Below are 22804 nucleotides of genomic sequence, written 5' to 3' on the forward strand. Positions count from 1 at the left end.
TGTAATGAAGATATGTATATAAATCATTTGAATCTCTTTTTTAGACTAGATTAACAGAAGTAAAGTTAGTGGCTCAGGAAATAACTTTTTAAAAGTTCTTTGATAAATAAGGCAAGCTGCTATTCAGAGTATAGTGATTTCCAGCAGGATATGAGAGTGCCCATTTCACTGTATTTTTGCCAGTGTTGAGCCAAGTATAGTATTTTTAACTACCTCCTCTCTCATTTTTGCTTGCTAATTGAATTCAATTTTTTTTCAAAATGTACCCGTGCAAACCCATTTTTGATGAAATTTCAAGATGAACTACTTGCAGTAGAGTTCTTGATGAAGTGATGTTCAACTTGTTAAATAAAAAAACAGGTTGTAAAATAGTTTGTACAGAATTATGTAGAAAAACACTTTCACATAAACATTGTAACATACTGTAAGGGCATCTCTGCTTGCTAAGCATGAGAGTTTTTTTTTTTTTAATTTTCTTTTTGCCAACATTTCTATAATAGATATAATAAGATATAATTTGCTAAAATAATAAAGCTTCATAATTAAGTAACCTTAGAAATGCTACACCTTCTCAAGAATTTATAAGCCCACCCAAAAGTATTTAACAGCTTTTCCTGCTTGGTAATTTGTTACAGTAATTCTTTTTACAGTTATACTTTGAAGTTTCTGTATTTAAGGAAATGGAGTATTTCTCTAGTACTAATCATGTCCACTGGCCCTCATGTTTTCTGGGAGGTATCTGTATTGAGAATGTTTCTGACTTAGGGGTATTTCTTACATGATAGTTTGAACGAGAGGTTGAGTGTTTGAATTGCTTAGAGAAGTGTAAGGAATTTATTGGAATTTATATCAGGTTCTCAGTATACCAGAATTTTTTAGGAGCCAAGTAATCCAGAAGTTATGATGGTAAGTATTCTTTATGTTAAATTAATAGAGGAATGAGAACAGTTCCGAACAAGGTATCTAGCAACCAAGAAACAAAGTTAAGATTTACCTTATAGAGAATTTATTTTGGCATGGCATTTATAGCTTAGGAGATAGCCCTGTTAAAAGTCCACTCAGTACCTGAAAGTCCATTCTAGTACCATATACTATGATATGTTAATCAAAACCACTAACAGTCATTGTTATGTACTTTTTTTTTAAAGAACTGTTTCCTAAATTGAGAGCATGAGCTAGTTAAACAATAGGAATTATCTAATAAAGTCAGAAGGTAAATACATTAAAATATGTTTAAAGAGTCCGTTCTTTTATCTCTGTGCCTGAATTCATAATGCATAAGAGGTAAGTAACAGATTAAATTTAAAATAGATGAGCCTATTTTCTTTTTTTTTTTTCTTTTAAATAATTTTTTTAAGTTTTTATTTATTTATGATAGTCAGAGAGAGAGAGAGAGAGGCAGAGACACAGGCAGAGGGAGAAGCAGGCTCCATGCACCGGGAGCCCGATGTGGGATTCGATCCCGGGTCTCCAGGATCGCGCCCTGGGCCAAAGGCAGGCACCAAACTGCTGCGCCACCCAGGGATCCCCTAGATGAGCCTATTTTCATAATCAACTTGACATCACAAAATATTTTTAGAGCTTGAGAGATTTAAAAGTCTCCTTAACTTTTTATCCTTCTTTCCTCACTTGAAAATGATTTTACCAAGTCCCCCAATAGTACATGAGGTTTTTTTTCCCAAAGATTCTCATTAAGTGGAAATGTGAAGGAAACATTTTTTCTGGTATGAGACATTTCTCACAGTTACTCATTTCCAGGAAAATCTGGATTGTTGAAAGGTCTAAGTTATACCCAGCTTACATTCCTGATTTGCAACATTTCAAATTTTCTCTTGACCACAGTGAAACAATAGACATTAATAATATTCCATTAGTTTTGTCACTGTTTAATCTGGGGGTAAAATACCCCTGGTTGAATTTGATTCAAAGTATTTCTAGGTGAGAAAACAAGATAACTTAGCATTTATCGGTTACAAAACTTTTCAATAACCCAATTTATTTTCCTTGACAGAGATTGATATGCCTCTAACCTGACATCACGGCCTTAGTACAATCTCCCACTAATGATAATTATTTTATTGTTTTCCTGTAGATGTGTTCTTTGTGCCATTGTCCTGGAGCAACAATTGGTTGTGATGTGAAAACATGTCACAGGACATACCACTACCACTGTGCATTGCATGATAAAGCTCAAATACGAGAAAAACCTTCACAAGGAATTTACATGTAATTATTTAACTTCTCTTTAAGTGTTTTTTTTTAAGCAGTCATACTTTAGGCTTTTGTAAAAGTTCCCATTTTGTTGAAGCATTTCATCATCATTGTAAAGGGTGTTTTGGTAAGGAATTTAATGGTTAGAGAAGGGCATAGGATGTTTAATAAGATTTCTGGAATCCGGCTTGTGAATGGGGTGAAGTGTACTGCTCATTTTCTTAATTTGAAAAACGAGTTTAGTTTATTAACTTGATAATTTTTGATTTCTTCATTTTTTTTATAGGGTGTATTGCCGAAAACACAAGAAAACTGCACATAACTCTGAAGGTATGTCCTGCAGCGACTTTTCAATATCAAGAAGAAATTTGAGTGAATTTTACTATACGAATTTTTGCCATAGATGTATCTCAATATTGAATACACTGCAAAGAATCCAGAAAAGTGTTAGAAAACTGATGTACTGATGTAAACTGATGTACATAGTGAAAAAGATCTGGATTTTTGAGAAAATTTTTGCCCCTGAAGTTCTTGTAAGGAGTACATTGAGAACATATTTTATCTTTAGGAAAAAATGATGCTAGGGATTTTGGGTTTCTGTGTTCATGTAAGTGTTAGCAGACTGTAAAGATAGTAATTGGGATCCTTACTACTGTCAGATATAGAAAATGGGAACTAGGGATCCCTGGGAGGCGCAGCGGTTTAGCGCCTGCCTTTGGCCCAGGGCGCGATCCTGGAGACCCGGGATCGAGTCCCACGTCGGGCTCCTGGTGCATGGAGCCTGCTTCTCCCTCTGCCTGTGTCTCTGCCTCTCTCTCTCTCTCTGTGTGACTATCATAAAAAAAAAAAGAAAATGAGAACTAGAGATACTGGTACATTTGTGATCACCAGGCTTTCTGTTAAGTTTTCACATTGTACTTTTTTTTGAAAATACAGACATGTTCATAAGAAGTCATCAAATTTAAAATATATTAACTTTAAAAATTTTTTATAGTTTATTTCTCGAATGTATATAAAACAAGGCTAAGGGTGTTTATAATTAGCCAAGTTGTACTTGGTCTTTAAAAGGGATGGGAAAGTTCTTAAGTTGAATTCTGACTTTTTTTATACTCCTGCAAACGGATGGTTTTGATACTTCACTAGCACTAAAAGGCTTAGATTTAGTCTGAGATCATTCTATCCTTCCATTTAAATTAGAGATCTTTAGTTTTTGTTAGCGTCTGAGAACATGTCGCTTAGAAGTTAGAATGAGGGATCCCTGGGTGGCGCAGCGGTTTGGCGCCTGCCTTTGGCCCAGGGCACGATCCTGGAGACCCGGGATCGAGTCCCACATCGGGCTCCCGGTGCATGGAGCCTGCTTCTCCCTCTGCCTGTGTCTCTGCCTCTCTCTCTCTCTCTCTCTCTCTCTCTCTCTCTCTCTGTGTGACTATAATAAATAAATAAATAAAAAATTAAAAAAAAAAAGAAGTTAGAATGATTTGAGCCTATTGATTTAGGAAGTAGTTTCCTGTGTAAAGACTTACCTAATTATCGTGTTAGCATACTAAAGTTTGTGACCCTTTTTGATATCTTAGATCATGGCTATATCCTTCATTTTGAGACTCTAGATTAAATTAATTAATTAATTAATTAAATGTATGTGTCATGCTGCTTAAATACATGATCTTCAGCAAAACTTGTCCTTAAACAGATTGTATAAATAATAAGAACAATGTTTTAGAGCTGATAAAGTGCAACTCAGAAACCTTTACAATGTTTTCCTTGTTTATTTTTTTCCTCATTTATTTAGTTCAGGAATTCAATTGAAAAACCTTTTGTTCAAAGTTTAAGAGGAAGCTTGCCCACCTTTCATTACTTCAGATTTTCAAAACGTGTTTGATTTTCTTGAAGACTGTAGTGAACATACGTGTATGGTAAAACCAAGGGTTAGAAGCTAGGATCTGATGAATACAAGTATAAGATACACTGCAGGAGGATAGTTGAGGATGGCAAGGATTAATGTAGAAGGCTCCCCTTTTATTCCTTACATTTCTGAAGCTGATAGTACCATCTAGTGGTAGAGAAAAGTCACAGCGGACTGCATAAAGCAGAATAATTTTGACCACCTTTTTGCTTTGAGAAAGATTGAAAATAATACTTTTCAGATGACTTCTTTACTTTTTATTTATTTTTTAAAGATTTTGTTTATTTGTGTGTGTGTGAGAGAGAGAGAGAGAGAGAGAGAGAGAGAGAGAGAGAGAAGCTGGGGGGAAAGGGAGAAGCAGGCTCCTGAGCAGGGAGCCTGACTTGGGACTTGGGACTTGATCCCAGGACCCTGAGATTATGACCTGAGCTGAAGGCAGATGCTTAACTGACTGAGCCACTCAGGTGCCCCTCAGATGACTTTTTAAATGTAACTGGCAGGATTGCTGCAGGTCAAATTTGTGATACAGTTATTTTGAATTTGGGGTTCAGTGTATACTTCTGGAGCACCTTAGGACCCCTGTCTCATTGATATTACTCAATGTGTTTATACTCGTATTGTAGAACTGGAAGCATAATTTTACAATTTAAAGGCACTTCAGAGTTGTATTTATTGAATTTTGGCTTTTATCACTTATCTAGCTTAAATTTATTTGATATTGATTGCTTTGTCAGAAACAACTTCAATTATTTGTTTTTTTTAAAGATTTTGTTTATTTATTCATGAGAGAGAGCGAGAGGCAAAGACATAGGCAGAAGGAGAAGCAGGATCCATGCAGGAAGCCTGATGTGGGACTCGATCCTGGGACTCTGGGATCACACCCTGAGCCAAAGGCAGACGTTCAACCACTGAGTCACCAGGCGTCCCTGTGTCATTGTTCTAATGGGAAACCTATGTTCTACTTAACAATTGTAATTATGGTTGGGGTTTATAGGGTTGTATTTCAGGGACTACCTTTGAGAATTTTACGGCAGTGGTCTGTGCAGCAAAAAGGCATTGATACCTGTGGATGGCAATGTCTTGATCATTTGCCATCAGTGGCTCAATAACCTAGTTTGCTAAAACTTAAAATGGTAAATACTGCATAATTCAGTCTGTTCATGTGAGTTTGATGTAGTAATTTTGAAATATTAAATTTGAGAATCTTTGCTGTTTCCATAGTTTTGCCTTTTCCAGAAGGTCATATAGTTGGAATCATACCATATGTAGCCTTTTCAGATTGGCTTCTTTCACTTAGTTGGCCTTTTTTTGGGAGGGCAGCAGAATGGTTGATATATAAATGCTTATGAGAAAGTATCTGACAGGCAAGAAGAGATCAAAGGTCCAGGAAGGAGGGAGATTCAGTGTGCAAACAGAAGAATTGCCCTATTACAATTTCCATTGTAATAGGAGAGAAGGAAAAGGGAGAGGTAGTTCCTAACTGGTCTGTTTGAAGGAGAATGTAGGGGGAGACAGGAGGGTTGGAAATTGAAGGAGAGAGGAGAAACTTTGAAAGAATAGTTGTGAAGACTGGGAGAGGAAGTTTGCCTAGAGAAACGTAAGGTTTCCAGACTGGATAGAGGGCTCAGTTAAGGTTGCTAACCATTAATGTATATAGTGATACCCTCAGGTTGTGTGACTTCCTCTAGCAATTCAGGATCCTGTGTATAGCACAGAGAAAAGGGTTAGTTGGTTAGTTCAGAAGTGGGATTTTTGCCAAGTGTGTTCCAAAAAGAAGTAAAAGGGAGTTCAGGATATTTGCAAGGCAAAAAATCTAAGATAAGGAAGTGAAGACAGGAAAAAAAGAATCAGGAAGGAATTAATAAACAGGGGGTCCTGATAAGGTTGAAGAGCAATGTGAATGAAAGTACTTGGGGAAGCAATCATTTTGTGGTACCAAAGTGTGCGTGATTTATAGTGATTTCAGTGATCAGAACCATTTTTAGGTGATTGTAAAGGTGTCTAGGTGTGATTATAGGGATTGGGTAGTTGGTGGAAGATACCACTGAAGGTCAAGGAACTTGCTTGGGTTGTCCTGTGTGCTCTTGAAATCACCCAGGATGCGGCAGGGGCGAGGAAGGAAAAAAGAGCTGTAAGCTGTATGCTAAAGAAAATCTGATGCATGGGATAGAATGATTGGGAGTTGGTAATTGTTAGCAACACGGAAGGGGGGAATGTAGCATAGTTGGTGTACCAGCAAAATTGGTATCATGTGGGAGTTGGTTAGATACGCCTAATCTCAAGCCCCTCCCCGACCTACTAAATAGGAATCGCCACTTTAGCAAGATCCCAGGTGGTTTTTTTGCACATTAAAGTTTGAGAAGCAGTCATTTAGCTGAGTGACGTGAACTTTAGGTGCAGTGGTTTTTTTTTTTTTTTTATGATAGGCACACAGTGAGAGAGAGAGAGAGGCAGAGACATAGGCAGAGGGAGAAGCAGGCCCCATGCACCGGGAGCCCGACGTGGGACTCGATCCTGGGTCTCCAGGATCGCGCCCTGGGTCAAAGGCAGGCGCCAAACCGCTGCGCCACCCAGGGATCCCGGTGCAGTGGTTTTTACAGGGGGATACAGACTTAATGGTTCAATAAGGCAGTCTAGTAGAAAGTATGGTGACAGTGGAAGTGTTCTGTATTTGAATCATCCAGTATGGTAGCCAGTAGCCACATGTGGTTGTTGAGCACCTAAAATGGTGTAGTGCCGTCCTAGTCTTAATAGGAATTTATACATAAAAAAATGGACAGGAAAAGCCAGAATTAAATCCTGCATCTTTATGTTTTTCTCCCCTTCGGCCTATGTATTTAGATAATAGGTATATTCTTTACCTTTTTTTTTTAAAGAAATATTTTTAAAATGTCAAACAATAGTAATAACATATAGGTCTAGCTTATAACTGCTGCTAGTTTCTGTATTGTAGGAGTACTTGAACATGACAGCTTGTCATCAGTATATGTTTGAGTACCTACAAGGAACTGTGATTACGTCTTTCTTGTGGTTCTTCTAAAATCCTTTTCATTAAGGGGTTAAAGCTTTTCTGTTTAATAATTTATATGGAGCAAAGTCATCTGTGATGAGATAGAAAGCAGTAGAGTAGATGCTGAGTGTTAGCTATCCGCAGCAAGAATGTGTAAATTCTTAAGTCGTGATCACAAACATAAGCTCAGCTCAGTTTAGGTTCTTGACATTGTAAGTAGCCAAACTTGTGGCTTATTATTTTTGTTAAACTACCCAATACTGGATGATGGGCATGGTATGGGTGCTCAAGAAGTGTTTGTAATCTCTTTTCTTTGACTTGAAACAAAGCATATGGTATTTAATGCATCACTTATTTTGGGGTGACCTTTCTGCCTCCTGTGACTCCTCTTGTATCAGTGTTAGCAGAACAAGGTGAATTAATAAAACAGGGTCTTGGTTTTTTTTGGGGGGGTGAAGATACCATTTAGTGACAGATATGTGACCAACTGATTGAAATACAGGGGTGACACATGGAATTACTTAGAGATAAAGGGGCATCACGTTTGCATCTTAAACCCTTCAGAAAATAGTATACAAATGAATGAAGAAAGAGTGAGTGATAAAGCAGATGTGGTAAGGTCCTAACATTTGGGTGGAGGGTGTATAGGAATTTATAAGTCTAAGATTACTTAGAAATAGCTTAGTGATAAATGCCACAATGACTTGCAGGGACCATAAAAGACAGCATAAAGAAATCTCCTGTGCTTAACCTCGGAAGAGCTCGCCTTTAACAGTTTGGAAACTTTATTTTAGAGATTGCTTGTCAAATCATATGACTCAATTTGTGTTTCAAGAACTAGAGTCACCATAGTTATATTAGAAGTATGTTGAAAGTGTGTTATCATCTATGTAGATTCAAAGCCTTTGCCTGCTTTCATATTCCCTTAGTATTTTCTTCCCCTTGGTTTTTCTAGAATGCACTGCACCTTCCAATCTTCATTACTTTTATCAAATGTAAGTTTAGGGAGATTTTACTATGATATCAGTGACTCTAAAAACCTTTTAAGTTTTGTAGCACTGAATAGCTTTATGAAGTACCAGAAAGGCAGTTGTGTATACTGGTTGAATATGGGCTCTGAAATCAGATCTATATTTGAATCTCATTTCTGCCACTTACTAGCCATGTGGTCTTGGGCAAGTTATTTAGTATCTCCTGGAGCCAGTATTTGTAAAATGGGGATTTAGGAAAAAAACCTATCTCGTAGAATTATTGTAAGAATTAAATGAAATAATGTGCTTAAAGGTCTTAGCAATGTTTCTGGCACATAGTAAAGTGCTCAGTAAATAGTACATTCGTGTGCTCTTCCTTGGAAGATAATAGAATTTAAATTGTATTTGTGATTTAACTTAGAAAATTTTAGTAACGTATTCACATTGTGCCCTCTGCTAGAACTGATTCCACATTTTTTTATTTGATTCACCAGATTTATTGACTACTTATGTGCAAAGTGCTGTGCTAGGCACTATTTACCCTCATCTTTCATTTAGCATACTTTACAAACTCATTATCGAAGTATCAGACATACACAAAAGTATGTTTGAAAAAAAGCCCGATCACCTAGCTTTAGCCATCATCAATCAGCTTGTGGCCAGTCTCGTTTCATCTACACCCCTTACCTACTTTGTCCATTTGGATTATTTTGAATGAAATTCCAGATCCATTTCATTTTAGCACACTTAAAATAAGTATTAATATTTTTGATGTATGCTGCATGTTTATATGTGCATATGTATATGAATATGCACAAAATCATTTATCTCCTACCTGAAAAAGCAGTTTATGCAGAGCACATGCACATTGAATTTCCATTGGAGAAGGCAGGGCAAGCGACCTCCAGTCTTCCTTTTGTTTCAGCCCTAAAGATTCAAAGGAGAGGTGGTGATGCTTACCCTAATCATAATGCTTGTCATTTTGCTTTTGTTTTCAAAATAATTCCAATACACATTTATTGAGTGCCTCCTGGGTGTGGGGGCATTGGGTAATTTAGAAAATAAGCCTCTTGACAAAGAGTTCACAGTCTACACAAGGTATGACAAGTGTAATAACTAACAGTTGAATAGAATTTTATAGTTTACAAGGCATTTTTCACAGTTTCTTGAGGCATCCTTTTCAGGAAGGTGTTATCATTAGTTCCATTTGTTACATCAGGAGACTTTGCTTTTTGAGCGTTAACTAACTTTACCAAGTTTTAAGACCCGTAGGTCTTAAGACTTTCTGTTCAGGAGTCCTTTCTACTTCATATGGTTAACCGATGTGAGACTTTGGGGGAGGAAAGGCAATGGAGCTTAAGCCAGGAAGGGAGAAGATGAGAAAGATACTGATCAGGAAGAAGAGAATTGATAAAGGAACATATTGGGCTTGGCCATACGAGGAGGATGGGGTCTCGGTAAGTCAGTCACTCCTGTGCCTCATCGCGGCATTCAGGTAATAGGAAGGGGCTCAGCCTTTCCCAGGTGACCTAGGCACTTAGGAGCTGTGCTCATAAAGGTTAGGAATGCTCCGTTTTACCTGAAGGAGCACAGCCTTGTTTCGTCACCTGCCTCACCAGCCTGCAGTTTTAGGAATTGCAGCTGTGAATATAAGGGTAAGGCTTTGGTTTTTGATTGCATTCATTTGTTTGAAGAAGTATATAAACATTGTACAAACATCAGCAATACGAAAGAGTACACATCTTTAGTGAGCTTTCGTCCCACCCTTACCCTTATATCTGTTTCCAAACCACTTTGCTAAAAGCAACCACCACTGTCAGTTTCCTAAGTATACTTCCAGAGCATTTCTCTGCAGACATGAGCTTATGTAAAAGTATCCTTTTTCTAAATTCCAGGAGCACTGGAAATTGTGTATTTCCATGACAATGGGTATTACCACTTTATTTTTTTTTTAAGATTTTATTTCTTCATGAGAGACACAGAGAGGCAGAGACATAGGCAGAGGGAGAAGCAGGCTCCTTGTAGGGAGCTGGATGCGGGGCTCCATCCCAGAACCCTGGGGTCACGACCTGAGCCAAAGGCAGACACTCAACCACTTGAGCCACCCAGGCATCCTGGGTATTACCACTTTATTTATTTATTTTTTTGAGAGACACAGAGAGGGAGAGAGAGAGAGAGAGAGAGAGAGAGAAGCAGAGATGCAGGCAGGGGGAGAAGCAGGGTCCATGCAGGGAGCCTAACACGGAACTCGATCCCGGGTCTCTAGGATCACACCCTGGGCTGAAGGCAGGTGCTAAACCGCTGAGCCACCCAGGCATCCCCGGGTATTACCACTTTAAAAGCAAGTTGTAATTCACTGGCATATATTTGTCCCAGCTCTGCCCCTTCCTAGCTTTGTGACCTTGGCTAAAATTCTTGAACCTTTCTGAACTTTTCCTTATCTGTAAAATGAGGGACTAGAGTGGTGACATATACAAACTTGCAGGGATGGTCGTGAGGCTCAGATGAGATTGTGTGTATAAACTGCATAGCATATCTGGCACAGACAGCATCCCAAAAGCTCAAATGTTAGCTCTTAGATTTGGCATATTTCCAATTTATAAATTAAGTAGAAAAGGGCAAGATGCAGAATAGTATGCTTAGAATGCCATTTGTTTGTGTATCCTTTTAAAAAACACATTTGCACACACAGGGAATATAATAGCTGACAGGTATGGAGAGTGTTTCATGTGCCAGGCACTGTTATAACTTCAGTTCTTATGGAAACTAACTCACTCAGTTCATTCATGGGCCCTGTGAGGTGGCTCTGAGGCAAGAGGACACAGTCTTTGGCAGTTCCAGGATTGAAAACCAGGCTCTCAGCCTTTGAGATTGAAAAGAAAAGCAGTTAAGGGTGGGAGGGAGGAAGAAGGGAGGCATAGAAAGCTAGCACACCAGCTGGGAGCGTGGAGCAGGTGGAACTAGAAGGTGGAAAGAAAGATTTTTTACTTTTTATGCAGAGTTCTTTTATAATTATTCTTGAAGAAGAAAAAAATTAATATTAAAACATTTTCACACTTCTGAATTGGGGGGGACCTATTGTAACCATAAATAATTTAGACAAAGGTACTGTGACTAGTCTCATACTTGTTTTTTCATGTGCATTTTCAATTTATTTTTTAGGATAAATTCCCCAAAGTCCAATCACTGGGTCAAAGGGTTCAGTCTTTTTAAGGTTCCTGATAGACACGTTGCCAATGTTACTTTCTGTAAAGATTGTGCTAGATTGTAGTCCTATCCATGGTGGATAAGTTTACTTCTTTCACCACACTGGATGTTATGAGTTCTTTTGTATTTTGTATTTTTTATTTTTTTTAAAAGATTTTATTTATTCATGATAGACATAGAGAGAGAGAGAAAGGCAGAGACACAGGCAGAGGGAGAAGCAGGCTCCATGCCAGGAGCCCGATGCGGGACTCGATCCCGGGACTCCAGGATCGCGCCCTGGGCCAAAGGCAGGCGCTAAACCACTGAGCCACCCAGGGATTCCCTATGAGTTCTTTTAATTGCAGAAGTAGTGCATTATGCATTGCTTCAAAAATTAAAATAGTACAGTAATATTAAATTAAAGCAGTTCTAAAAGCCCTTCCCTCACACTGAAGTCACATTCTCTAGGAGTAACTGGTAATAAGTTTGGTGGACATCTTCCCAGAGCCTTGTTTACTTCCATACAAACCTATGTAGATAGCATCTATGCACACAACTACAGTAGCATCGTAGAATATGTATGTACTCTCTTATGCTACTTGCTTTTTGTTTATTCTGTGATTTATCACAGACCTCCTTTCCTATTGGTGTTTACAGATTGACCTCATTGTTTTTATTTTCCTCCATTGAAGTAATCTTGTCTTTTTTTCCCATTGATTGACTTCATTATTTTATTTTTTTAAATTTTATTTATTTTTTAAAGATTTTAATTTATTTATTCATGAGAGACACACAGAGAAAGAGGCAGAGAGAGAAGCAGGCTCCACGCAGGGAGCCCAACACGGGACTCGATCCCAAGGACCCCAGGATCACGCCCTGGCCTGAAGGCAGGCGCTAAACCACTGAGCCACCGGGGCTGCCCGACTTCATTCTTTTAAATCGTTATGTTATATCCCATAGAATAAATAGAACCACAGTTTAAGAATTTCTCTATTAGATAAAAATCGGGATCCCTGGGTGGCGCAGCGGTTTGGCGCCTGCCTTTGGCCCAGGGCGCGATCCTGGAGACCCGGGATCGAATCCCACGTCAGGCTCCCGGTGCATGGAGCCTGCTTCTCCCTCTGCCTGTATCTCTGCCTCTCTCTCTCTGTGTGTGTGTGACTATCATAAATAAATAAAATTAAAAAAAAATATTAGATAAAAATCATTTACATTTATTTGTTATACTAATACGAATAAGACTGCATTGATTTTCCTTGTACATATATGCTTACATACTTATACAAGTAATTCTATAGGGTCAAATTTTATTTTTTAAGATTTTATTTATTTATTCATGAGAGAGGCAGAGACATAGGCAGAGGGAAAAGCAGGCTCCGTGCAGGGACCCCGATGCGGGACTCAATCCCCAGATTCCGGGATCACACCCGGAGCCAAAGGCAGATGCTCAACCGCTGAGCCACCCAGGCATCCCTCTATAGGGTCAAGTTTTAAAAAGGAGTTTGGATTTAACATTAGGGAAAGGACTGTCACACACATACAGGTTATGCTCCCTCCAACTGTGCTGTGTATTTCCTGCCTCTGCACTGGACGTTATCAGTCTTTAATTTTTGCAAATCTGATTATCTCATTTAATTTTTACTTCTCTTATCAACTGGTACAATTAGGCTTCTGTTTATCTTTTTTTCAGTCATTTATATTTTTTCTGTGAATTGCCAGTTTCTATCCTTTGTGAATTTTTCTTTTGAGGCTTGTCCTTTTGGAATTGATTTGTGGTGAGTGATATCTATAATGGAGGTATTAATTTTCTGTCACTAAATGCAAATGATTTCCCAGTTTATCATTTGTCTTCTAACTCTGTTTATGGTGCCTTGTGCCATGCAGATGTTTCTTTCCTTTTTTTTTTTTTTAAGATCTATTTATTTATGAGGGAGAGAGAGTGTATAGGCCAGCCTGGGGAGGGGCAGAGGGAGAGGGAAAGGGAGAGAATCCTCAAACAGACTTCCCGCTGAGCACAAAGCTGAGCACAAAGCTGAGCACAAAGCTGAGCACAAAGCTGAGCACAAAGCCCCACCTGGTGCTCCACTCCAGGACTGGACCTGAAATAAGAGTCAGCTGCCCAACCACCTGAGCCACCCAGGAACCCCCATGCAAAGGTTTCTAATGTTTAGTCAGATCTCAATTTTTTCCTTTATGACTTCTTAGGTGTCTTGACCCAAGATTATAAAGAATACTTTCCTCCATTTTCTTCTCTGTTACATTTATAGTTTGTCATTTTATGATGAGATTTTTTTTCATGTGGTATGAGGAAAGGAATCTCAGTGTTTAAAAAATGGATAGCCATTTATGCCATCGTGCCTTTTCCCCACTCATTTGAAATGCTACCATTATACTCTGAATTCCCATATGCTTATGGGTCTATTTTCAACCTTGCTTTCTCTTCTGCTGATATAGGTCTCTTCCTGTGCCAGGATTTTAACTGCTGTTTCTTTATAGTACATTTTGATTCTTTTAAAAAATATTCTTGGGTATTATATATTTACTCTTCCAGAAAACTGTGGGATCAACCATTTTATTACAGTTGCATTAATTAGATTAGTGAGAGCTGACATCTTGATGTTAATCCTGTTCATCCAGAAGCATGGTGTAGCTCAATAGTTTTGTGGGGTGGCTTTTAGATTTTTATTTCAACACTTCTCTTATTCTGTTATTGTTGCTTTTTATAAGTAAAGTCTGCTATTTTGATAGGTGAAAATGATTTATCCCTTAATTTACAATTTGATTCTAGACAAGTCAAATTTTCTGTAAGTATGTTTAACTACTTATATTCTGAGAATTTCTTGATCGTATGCTTGGTCCTTTTTTCAGTTGGGACTTTAATCTCTTATGAGCTTCCATCATAAGTATACTGATCCTTTTTCACAATTGCAGCAGTTTTTCTAGTTTATGTTTGCCTTTTAACTTTAGCACCTTTTTTTGCTATGTAAGTTTGAAAATTTAATATAGTAAAATTTGTCAGTCTTTTATGATTGCTATTAAAGTCCCCTAAAATTTTACACCAAATGGTTCCATATTTAGGACCAAAAAAAAAAAAACCATGTGGAAAACTAGTCATGTTGGCCTGATAATGGAATGGAATCAGTTAAGTAATTTCTCTAAGAGTGTTTAAGAATGTAGTGTTACAGTGTTAGTGGTTATTATTTTCATTTTAACAGAATATTGTGTATATCACATGTGTAACATGTATTAGAATGTAACATTTGCTTAGGATTTTTAATTTTAAAGAATTTAATGTGGGGCAAGTGCAAGTAATTCTAACAGCTTTAATGAAATTCTGTGTCTTAAAAATTGTCAGTTTGAAGTTTAAAGTCGGTGATGTAGTCCTGATAGGAAATTTGTTATAATGTTAAGATCAAGAGGTATCTTTTTTATTTATTTTTTATTTTTTGAAATTTTATTTTATTTAAATTCAGTTAATTAACATAGAGTATATTATTAGTTTCATAGGTAGCATTCAGTGATTCATCAGTTGCATGTAACACCCAGTGCTTATTCCATCACATGCCTTCCCTTAATGCCCATCATCTGGTTACCTTATTCCCCCCACCAGAAGATATCTTTGACTTCTCTGTCTTCACAGGGAGTTAGCTACATGAATTTGCCTCATTGCCTACAAAACGCTATCCACTTCTACCTTTTCCCCTTTTTTCCTTCCTCAAATCCTATGGTGGTTATGTGAAGTTGCAGTGATATAAATTTTTATTAACTGTTTTGCAATCTAATGCTTTCAGTTCCTTGAGTTTATGTATTCAGATATACTAATTGAATTACCCTTTTCTTGCCATAATGATTATGTTTTTATTTCTGAAATAATAAAGAATTAAAAACCATTGAAGTATTTATTAGGAAACATATTGGCATCTATGAATAGAAGTTGATAATACTTTCTCATTGAGAAATTAGTCCCTGGAATTGAAAACTTATGTTAAAATAAAAAACAATGAAGGCATTAATGCTGTGCCTAAAACTTTCTCTAGTTTGATCCTAAAAGACAAGTGAACATTTGATTTTTATTCCCTTTTACATTAAATACATTGTCTTATATACAGTGGGCCCTCAATAAAGAAAATGTTTGTAGTGAATAGCTGAATGAAACACCCTTCCATTAATGGTAGAAATTCTTTTCAAATTGCTGGGAAATGCAGTTCTAAAATTTCTACATACATTTTGTTTAATCCATTAAAGTTTACAACTAACTTGCAACATAGTTTTTTTTTACCATCTATATTAGAGATTCCTTTTATATTTAATGTTTGTTTTAATTACTTGATCAGTGGTTCGTTCACTTACGGATGACTTCCTTGTTGGATATGATCATTTGAGTTTCATGATAGTTTAAGAAGCTATCCTAGAACAGTGCTGTCCAATAGAAATTTTTTGTGATGAGAGAAACGTTCTATATCTGTGATATTCAGTACAGATGCAGCTTCCAACATGTGACTGATTAATAAGCACTTGAAATGTGGTTACTGTGAGAAACTGAGGTTTGGTTTTATTTAATTATAAGTGACTAAAATCGTAAAAAGCTACCCTTTTGCTCATGGCTGCTATAATGGACAGCCCAGATATACTTATTTTATTTTCATTTAACTTTCCAAGTTATAGTAAGTTTATTTTCTAGTTAAGTGTTCTGATTTCACCAACAATGTGAGGGAAAACTCTTTGAAACCTATGGTAAAAAAATATATAAGAGCTCATTCTAAAAATGGACTTATTAGAGTTTGAAAATGTTTACAGGCTTAGTGCACAGTCAAGATCCCAAAACTTGTTTTCATAGAATTATAAATTCAGAAGAAATAATTACTGTTAGAATGATTATAATAAAACTATTTTTTTTTGGATTTGATTTTTGTTGCATTTATATGAGATGTTAAGGTTGCTGTGTTGAGCATACTACAGACCATTTCCCCTCATTTCTGGTGGGGATTTCATTCTAAGGAGAAATGTGTATTCTAAGAACCCATGAAGTAATAATGTTCATTTTAAGATTGGTCCATGTAAAGCTTTTGTTCATTTTTAAGCAGCTGACCTAGAAGAAAGTTTTAATGAACATGAACTGGAGCCTGCATCACCTAAAAGTAAAAAGAAAAGTCGCAAAGGAAGGCCACGAAAAACTAATTTTAAAGGGCTGTCGGAAGATACCAGGTCCACATCCTCCCATGGAACAGATGAAATGGAAAGTAGTTCCTATGTAAGTAGAAAAATGTGGGATGCTTACTTTTTGCAGCACCACAAATATTTCACTTTAACTGTGTTTATAGGTAAAGCTCATCATTTGAAATGTTAATTAAGCTTGAAGGAACTGATAACATATTTTTAAGTTATTTTTTTTCTCTTTTACATTTGCAGAGAGATAGGTCTCCACATAGAAGCAGCCCTAGTGACACCAGGCCTAAATGTGGATTTTGTCATGTAGGGGAGGAAGAAAATGAAGCAAGAGGAAAACTGCATATATTTAATGCCAAGAAGGCAGCTGCACATTATAAGTGCATGGTAAGCATGGTCCTTTTTATGTGCTTTTAAACCCAAGGTTTTTATTTTTAAGGCACTTAGCTGGTACCAAATAGGGTACTTTTCTCCCCAACATTAGTGGTGTAGAATTATGAATAGCATATCCTATAGTTCCAAATCTTTATAGACTTTAGAGTTTTAAAAATACAGCTTTTGATTTAGTAGGATTTTTAAAGATTATTTATTTATTTTTAACTAGAATTAAAAATTAAAAACAATTTTTTGTATTTTTTTATTGGAGTTTTATTTGCCAACATATAGTATAACACCCAGTGCTCATCCTGTCAAGTACCCCTCTCAGTGCCCGTCACCCCCTCCCCTTCCCCACCCACCTCCCCTTCCACCACCCCTTGTTCGTTTCCCAGAATTAGGAGTCTCTTATGTTCTGTCACCCTCTCTGATTTTTCCCACTCATTTTCTCTCCTTTCCCCTTTAATCCCTAGGACTATACTTTCAGGGATCATTTCTATAGTTTGTTATTTTTATTTATTTATTTGAGAGAGTGAGCACAAGCAGGAGGAGGGGGAGAGGGAGAGAGAGAAGCAGCCTCCCCACTGAGCGGGGAGTCCTACATATGCAGTGCTTACATACTTGGGCTTGATCCCATGACCTCCAGATTATGACCTGAGCAGATGCTTAACCAATTGAGCCACCCAGGTGCCCTGATTTAGTAGGATTTAAAATAATTCTAATTATAGTTACCATATTCCAGATAAGTGATAGTTAACTATTTCATAACTGTAAAAATTTCAGCTTTATAAACTAGTCATGGAAGATACGTGTTCAGCCTCCACTAAAACCTCGTAGATGTCTGTATCATTGTCCTTCACACAATGTATGGCAGTTACTCATTTATGAGCCTCTCCCTTAACAGACTGTTCATTCCTTGAAGAGAAGAACTGGGCTTTATCTTTGCATCATTAGATCCACATCTGACATATAGGATACATAAACATTTTTTAATTGGATTGTATTGAATTCTTTCCATTTATGATTAGGTTTTTAAAATGATAGATTTTTTTTATTTAAGGTTCTTGACCAGAGATTGGTATCAGATTTACCCGGGGAGCTTTTTCTGAAATATACACCCTTGGAATAGATCCCACATGTCTAGTTTAAAAACAAATCCGGGGGATCCCTGGGTGGCTCAGCAGTTAAATGCCTGCCTTTGGCCCAGGGTGTGATCCTGGAATCCCGGGATCAAGTCCCACATTGGGCTCCCTCCGTGGGGCCTGCTTCTCCCTCTGCCTGTGTCTCTGCCTCTCTCAGTCTCTTTCTCTCTGTGTCTCATGAATAAATAAATAAAATCTTAAAAAAAAATCCGTAGGTAATTCTGATCTGCGTCTATGGTTGAAATTAGCCGGTTTAAACTTATTTTTTTTAAAACTTTGTGGAAACGTAAAACAATGGAGATGACAGGGTAAGTAACACTGTTGAAATCTTCATTGTTGAATGAAATATTTAATCTTGGGACACCTGGGTGGCTCAATGGTTGAGTGTCTGTCTTTGGCTCAGGGCGTGATCCCAGGGTTCCAGGATCGAGTCCCGTATTGGGCTCCCTCTGAGGAGCCTCCTTCTCCCTCTGCCTATGTCTCTGCCTCGGTCTCTGTCTCTCATGAATAAATAAATAAAATCTTAAAAAAAAATAATTTTAGCTCCACGCTGGCAACATTAGTTTTGTTTTATTGTCCTTTTTTAAAAAATTAAAGATTTATTTATTTATTTATTTGAGGAGGGGGGGGAAGAGAGAACCCCTGTGCATGGACAGGCAGAGGAGGAGGGAGAGATGCAGACTACTCTACCGAGCATGGAGACTGACGTGGGGCTCAATCTCACGACCTGAGCTGAAACCAAGAGCTGGACGCTCAAGTGACTTGAGCCACCCTGCACCTCTCTTGTCCATAATTTGGGTTATATCTTAATCAGATATATAAATGTATTAAAAATACTTGAGTTGGTACTTGATTATTAAGGAAAAGTTCTCTTTCTCAGGATATTGAAGTAATAGAACATATTTGTTATCCTGTTGTTTAATCTTTTTCTCACAAGGTTTCTGAACATTAAATGTTCATACGTTTTTCTTTTTTAGTTATTTTCTTCTGGCACAGTCCAGCTCACAACAACATCAAGAGCAGAATTTGGAGATTTTGATATTAAAACTGTACTTCAGGAGATTAAGCGAGGAAAAAGAATGGTCTGTGGTTTTATATTTATGCTATGCAACGTAACTCTTCTGACTTTCTGCTTTAAATTTAGAACACATCTCAAATTTATCCAGTCATCAAAACATTTAATATATAAAGTAGTTCATATGTTAAAGCAAGTATATATTTGACTTATTTGTAATATAATAAAGGATGCTGATGTTTCTGGAACTTATTCCTCTTTCTATGTAACTTCATTACTTAAGAGAATTACACTGAGATTTATATTTCAGGATATTTGAGGGTCTTTTAATAAAATAAATGAAGATGTGAATGTGACACACCTTATTACTAAGTTTAAAATGTTAATATTATTTAAGCTTGCTTAAAGAACAATTTCATAACCCTACTAGAGCATCGGGAACTTCCCCATGTTGTTATTCATTCTTTTTTTTTTTTTTTCAAATAAAAGGAAAAGATTTTTTTTCAGAGCCTTCTGTTTAGTTAAAGTTCACATACACAGTTATGTCTCTTAAAATGTTTATCATAGCTTTAAGTTTTCTTTATAAAATGTGCCTAAATCTCATGTTTTTAAACATACTGAATTACTAATAAATAGCTTTAAGAAATATTGGCATCTTTATTGATCACTTACTCCTTTACAGTTGATGAATATTATAAAATGTCAATGGAATGCAAAATCTTTTCTTTAAGACCGCAATTGTCTCTAGAGATGACTTGAATTTAAAATTTTTTTATTGTGAAAATTTTCAAACATCTCAAAATTAGAAAGACTAGTAACACACGTCTGTCCATCACCTTGACCCATCAGTTATCAAGAATTTGCGGCACTCGCTTCATCTATGCCTTTTATTCTTGTTGCTTGAAGTGTTTTAAAGCAGAGCTGAGACTTCATATCATTTCACCTCTACATATTTCAGTATGTATCTCTTAAAAGTTGGACATTTTCTTACCTAACCACTATGTCATTACATCTTATAAATTAACAATGAGTTCTCAGTGTCATTTAATACCCAGTTTGTATTTGTATTTCCCCAATTGTTTCAAAGGTATCTTTTTAAAGTTGATTTGTGTGAATCAGAATCCAAAGGAGGATCACACATTGCATTTGGTTGTTCTATATCCTTGATGTAACCTAGGGCACTCCCCCCTTCTTGTCTTTGTTGTTTCTGTTTTTGTTTTGTCGTATGCCATTGACTTGTTGAAGAAAATTAATTGTCCTGTAGAATATCTCATATGTTTTATCTGTCCGTTTGCTTATTCATGATGCCATTTAACTTGTCCCTCTATCCGCCAGATTTTCTTTTAAAGTGGAAGTTAGATGTAAAGGCTTGATTAGATTCAGTTTCAAGATTTTTGGGGGTAAGAATACTTCACAGGTGGGACTATATCATCCATATTTTGTCACATCAGACTTGTCATAATGTCTGATCCTTGGATTCAGGTGGTGAGTCTAATCCCCCCGCCCCTCAGTTGTGAAGTTCCCCTTCAGTCTTTCATCTAGTGGTTTCAGACTTTGGTGAGCTTTATCTGAATCCATTAGAGATGACCCTTTCTTTGTGGAACTGCATTTTTGAAGGTGTGAAGATTGTTGATGTTATCTGTTCCATTTAAATCCAGTTCAGTTTTGATACTTTAATTACTCTCTTCAGAATGAAACTCTTTTAAATCAGAATGTATATTACTTAAAAAATATGTGAGAGAAAAATCTCTTCAACATACCATATCAAGCAGTGTTGTTGTGTCGTACGGCTGAAGTCCACATACGTGACTAGGATAACAATTCAGTTCTCCTGGTCAATTAAATATTCATGTAAAGACCTACCTAGCATTTTCCCAAGTCTGCTCCAAAGGAAGTTAGTCCATCAAGGTGCTCCCACACCCCCAAAAATATAAGGGCACCGGGAGTTCAATAATTTGGGAACTATTTACCATGTCCTCCTTCTTGCAGAAAGGCTGTGAGAAGTTCTGCAATCAAGCAATCTAAGACTAGCATTCCTTAAACTTATTTGACTATGAAACCCTTTTGTCAACAACCACCTTTTAATATCAGAACATTCTTAAGGCAAGCCTGATCTAGGCCAAGTTGTGATATCTTGAAAAGATTTCAGCCCCTTTAGCTTCCCTCTGCCCTTTTACCTACTTGGTAGCAATCCCTCTTGATGGGGGATTGCTTTCCCAGCTTCTCGTTCTTTATTCTAGTTATAATAGGAAAGGAACTGGTCCCAGGGAGGAGAAGAAGCCAACCACTTAAAGATAGAATTTTTTTGTGTTTGGCAGTTTTGAGGAGTGTCTTATTTAATGTTTAGATGTCAAATCTTTGAGGGGTACTATAGGTAAATAACGGAAATTTCAGGGAGTGACTTAATATCAGGAAGCCTGTCAAAGTATGGTTTAAATTGCAGCACAATTTAACAGGTATGCGAAACAGTAAGTTTAGCATACTCTTTTTTTTTGCTGTGGAAAACTGGCCATTTTCTTTGTAAACTAGAATGTTTGGCTGAAGTCTGGCTAAAATAGAATAAATAAGGTTGCAAAACTTTGAAATAGTGCTTATGATTATTCTTTCTCTTCCCTCAAACAGAAATGTACACTTTGCAGTCAGCCCGGTGCTACTATTGGATGTGAAATAAAAGCCTGTGTTAAGACTTACCATTACCACTGTGGAGTACAAGACAAAGCTAAATACATTGAAAATATGTCACGAGGAATTTACAAGTAAGAGAACAACCATTGTCCATTTTCCTAAACTTGTCAGTAAGTAACTACCCTCAAATGGGTGGCGTGAGTTTACTTGATCACTATTCCTAGGTGGTATTGAGCCAAGTGTAAAATACTTAGGACTCTGTATATAAAGAAACAAGTGCTATGATTGACATTTCCCTCTGGCTACACACATCCTTGGATTTGCCCTCATTGAGACAGTAGGTATCACACTTCCTGAGTGCCAGGTATTATGCTAAGAGCAAGAGCTGGGCATGTAAGAGCCATCAGTACAGGCACAGACTATGTCCTGATGAAGCCTATAGTCGAGTAGGATAGACAGATGAATTCAATGGCCACATGAACAAGTCTACATTTACAATCTAATTAAGTGCTAGGAAGGATACCTGACAGCACTATGAGAGCCTGTAACCCAGAAGATCTGACTTAGTCCGTAATGGGAGAGTGCTGAGGAATTGCCTCAAGGAAATAGAGCTTGAGCTGAGCAAAGATCCAGGTGGGCGTTGGGACAGGGTTCTAGGCAGAAGGAACAGCATGGGCAAGACCAAAAGGCAGGACAGAAGTAAGGCTGCCAAAAGGAAGGTGAGTTAGGAGGCTGCTACTCAGGGTCCAGGTGAGGATTTGTGGTAGCTTAGAACAGGACATATTTGTGAAGATAGAAGGCCAAAGACATTCTTGGAAGAATGATGAAAGCATAAGGTTTGAAGATTTGGGATTACGTTTTACCATCTGTTTTCCGGGTCTTCTATATCAGTGCGCATCTATAATGGTTCTATTTGTTTAATTGAACGGAGAATAAGTTGGTGAGGATCCGTGGATTTTTCAACTTGCCTTTGCAAGTTGTAAAGCACTTCCTTACATTCCCAGGATGCAGTAAACCAAAGAGTAAACACTCTTCCATTCTGTGTACAAAGCAGTTCATATATCGGTCACCATGTATTTGGGTGACTGGATGAGGTGCTAACACTGTATTATAGAATTTGCCAAACTTTGTTTAATAATAAAGGCAGAGATGTTTTTCAAGTGAGTTCTATCAAGCTTTTAAGGAAAAGAGAATTCTAAT

The 22804-nt window shown here is 37.2% G+C and overlaps 1 protein-coding gene and 1 pseudogene across 4 annotated transcripts in view; both read left to right on the forward strand.

The window, feature by feature from the left end:
- Positions 1 to 22804, forward strand: part of PHF6 (PHD finger protein 6) — a 51364-nt gene that overhangs the window by 17152 nt on the left and 11408 nt on the right. For 3 of the 4 annotated variants that reach the window (XM_041741666.1, XM_041741668.1, XM_041741665.1), the window contains 6 exons: positions 2093 to 2226; positions 2498 to 2541; positions 16363 to 16532; positions 16691 to 16834; positions 18942 to 19046; positions 21602 to 21735. In XM_041741666.1, the coding sequence (XP_041597600.1) occupies positions 2093 to 2226; positions 2498 to 2541; positions 16363 to 16532; positions 16691 to 16834; positions 18942 to 19046; positions 21602 to 21735 (731 nt within the window). The remainder of the gene's footprint in view (positions 1 to 2092; positions 2227 to 2497; positions 2542 to 16362; positions 16533 to 16690; positions 16835 to 18941; positions 19047 to 21601; positions 21736 to 22804) is intronic. The other variant, XM_041741667.1, reaches the window with a different exon arrangement.
- On the forward strand, positions 17294 to 17436 carry LOC121483734 (annotated as a pseudogene).

The sequence above is a fragment of the Vulpes lagopus genome, chromosome X (genome assembly GCF_018345385.1).
Source record: "Vulpes lagopus strain Blue_001 chromosome X, ASM1834538v1, whole genome shotgun sequence".
Lineage (NCBI taxonomy): Eukaryota > Metazoa > Chordata > Mammalia > Carnivora > Canidae > Vulpes > Vulpes lagopus.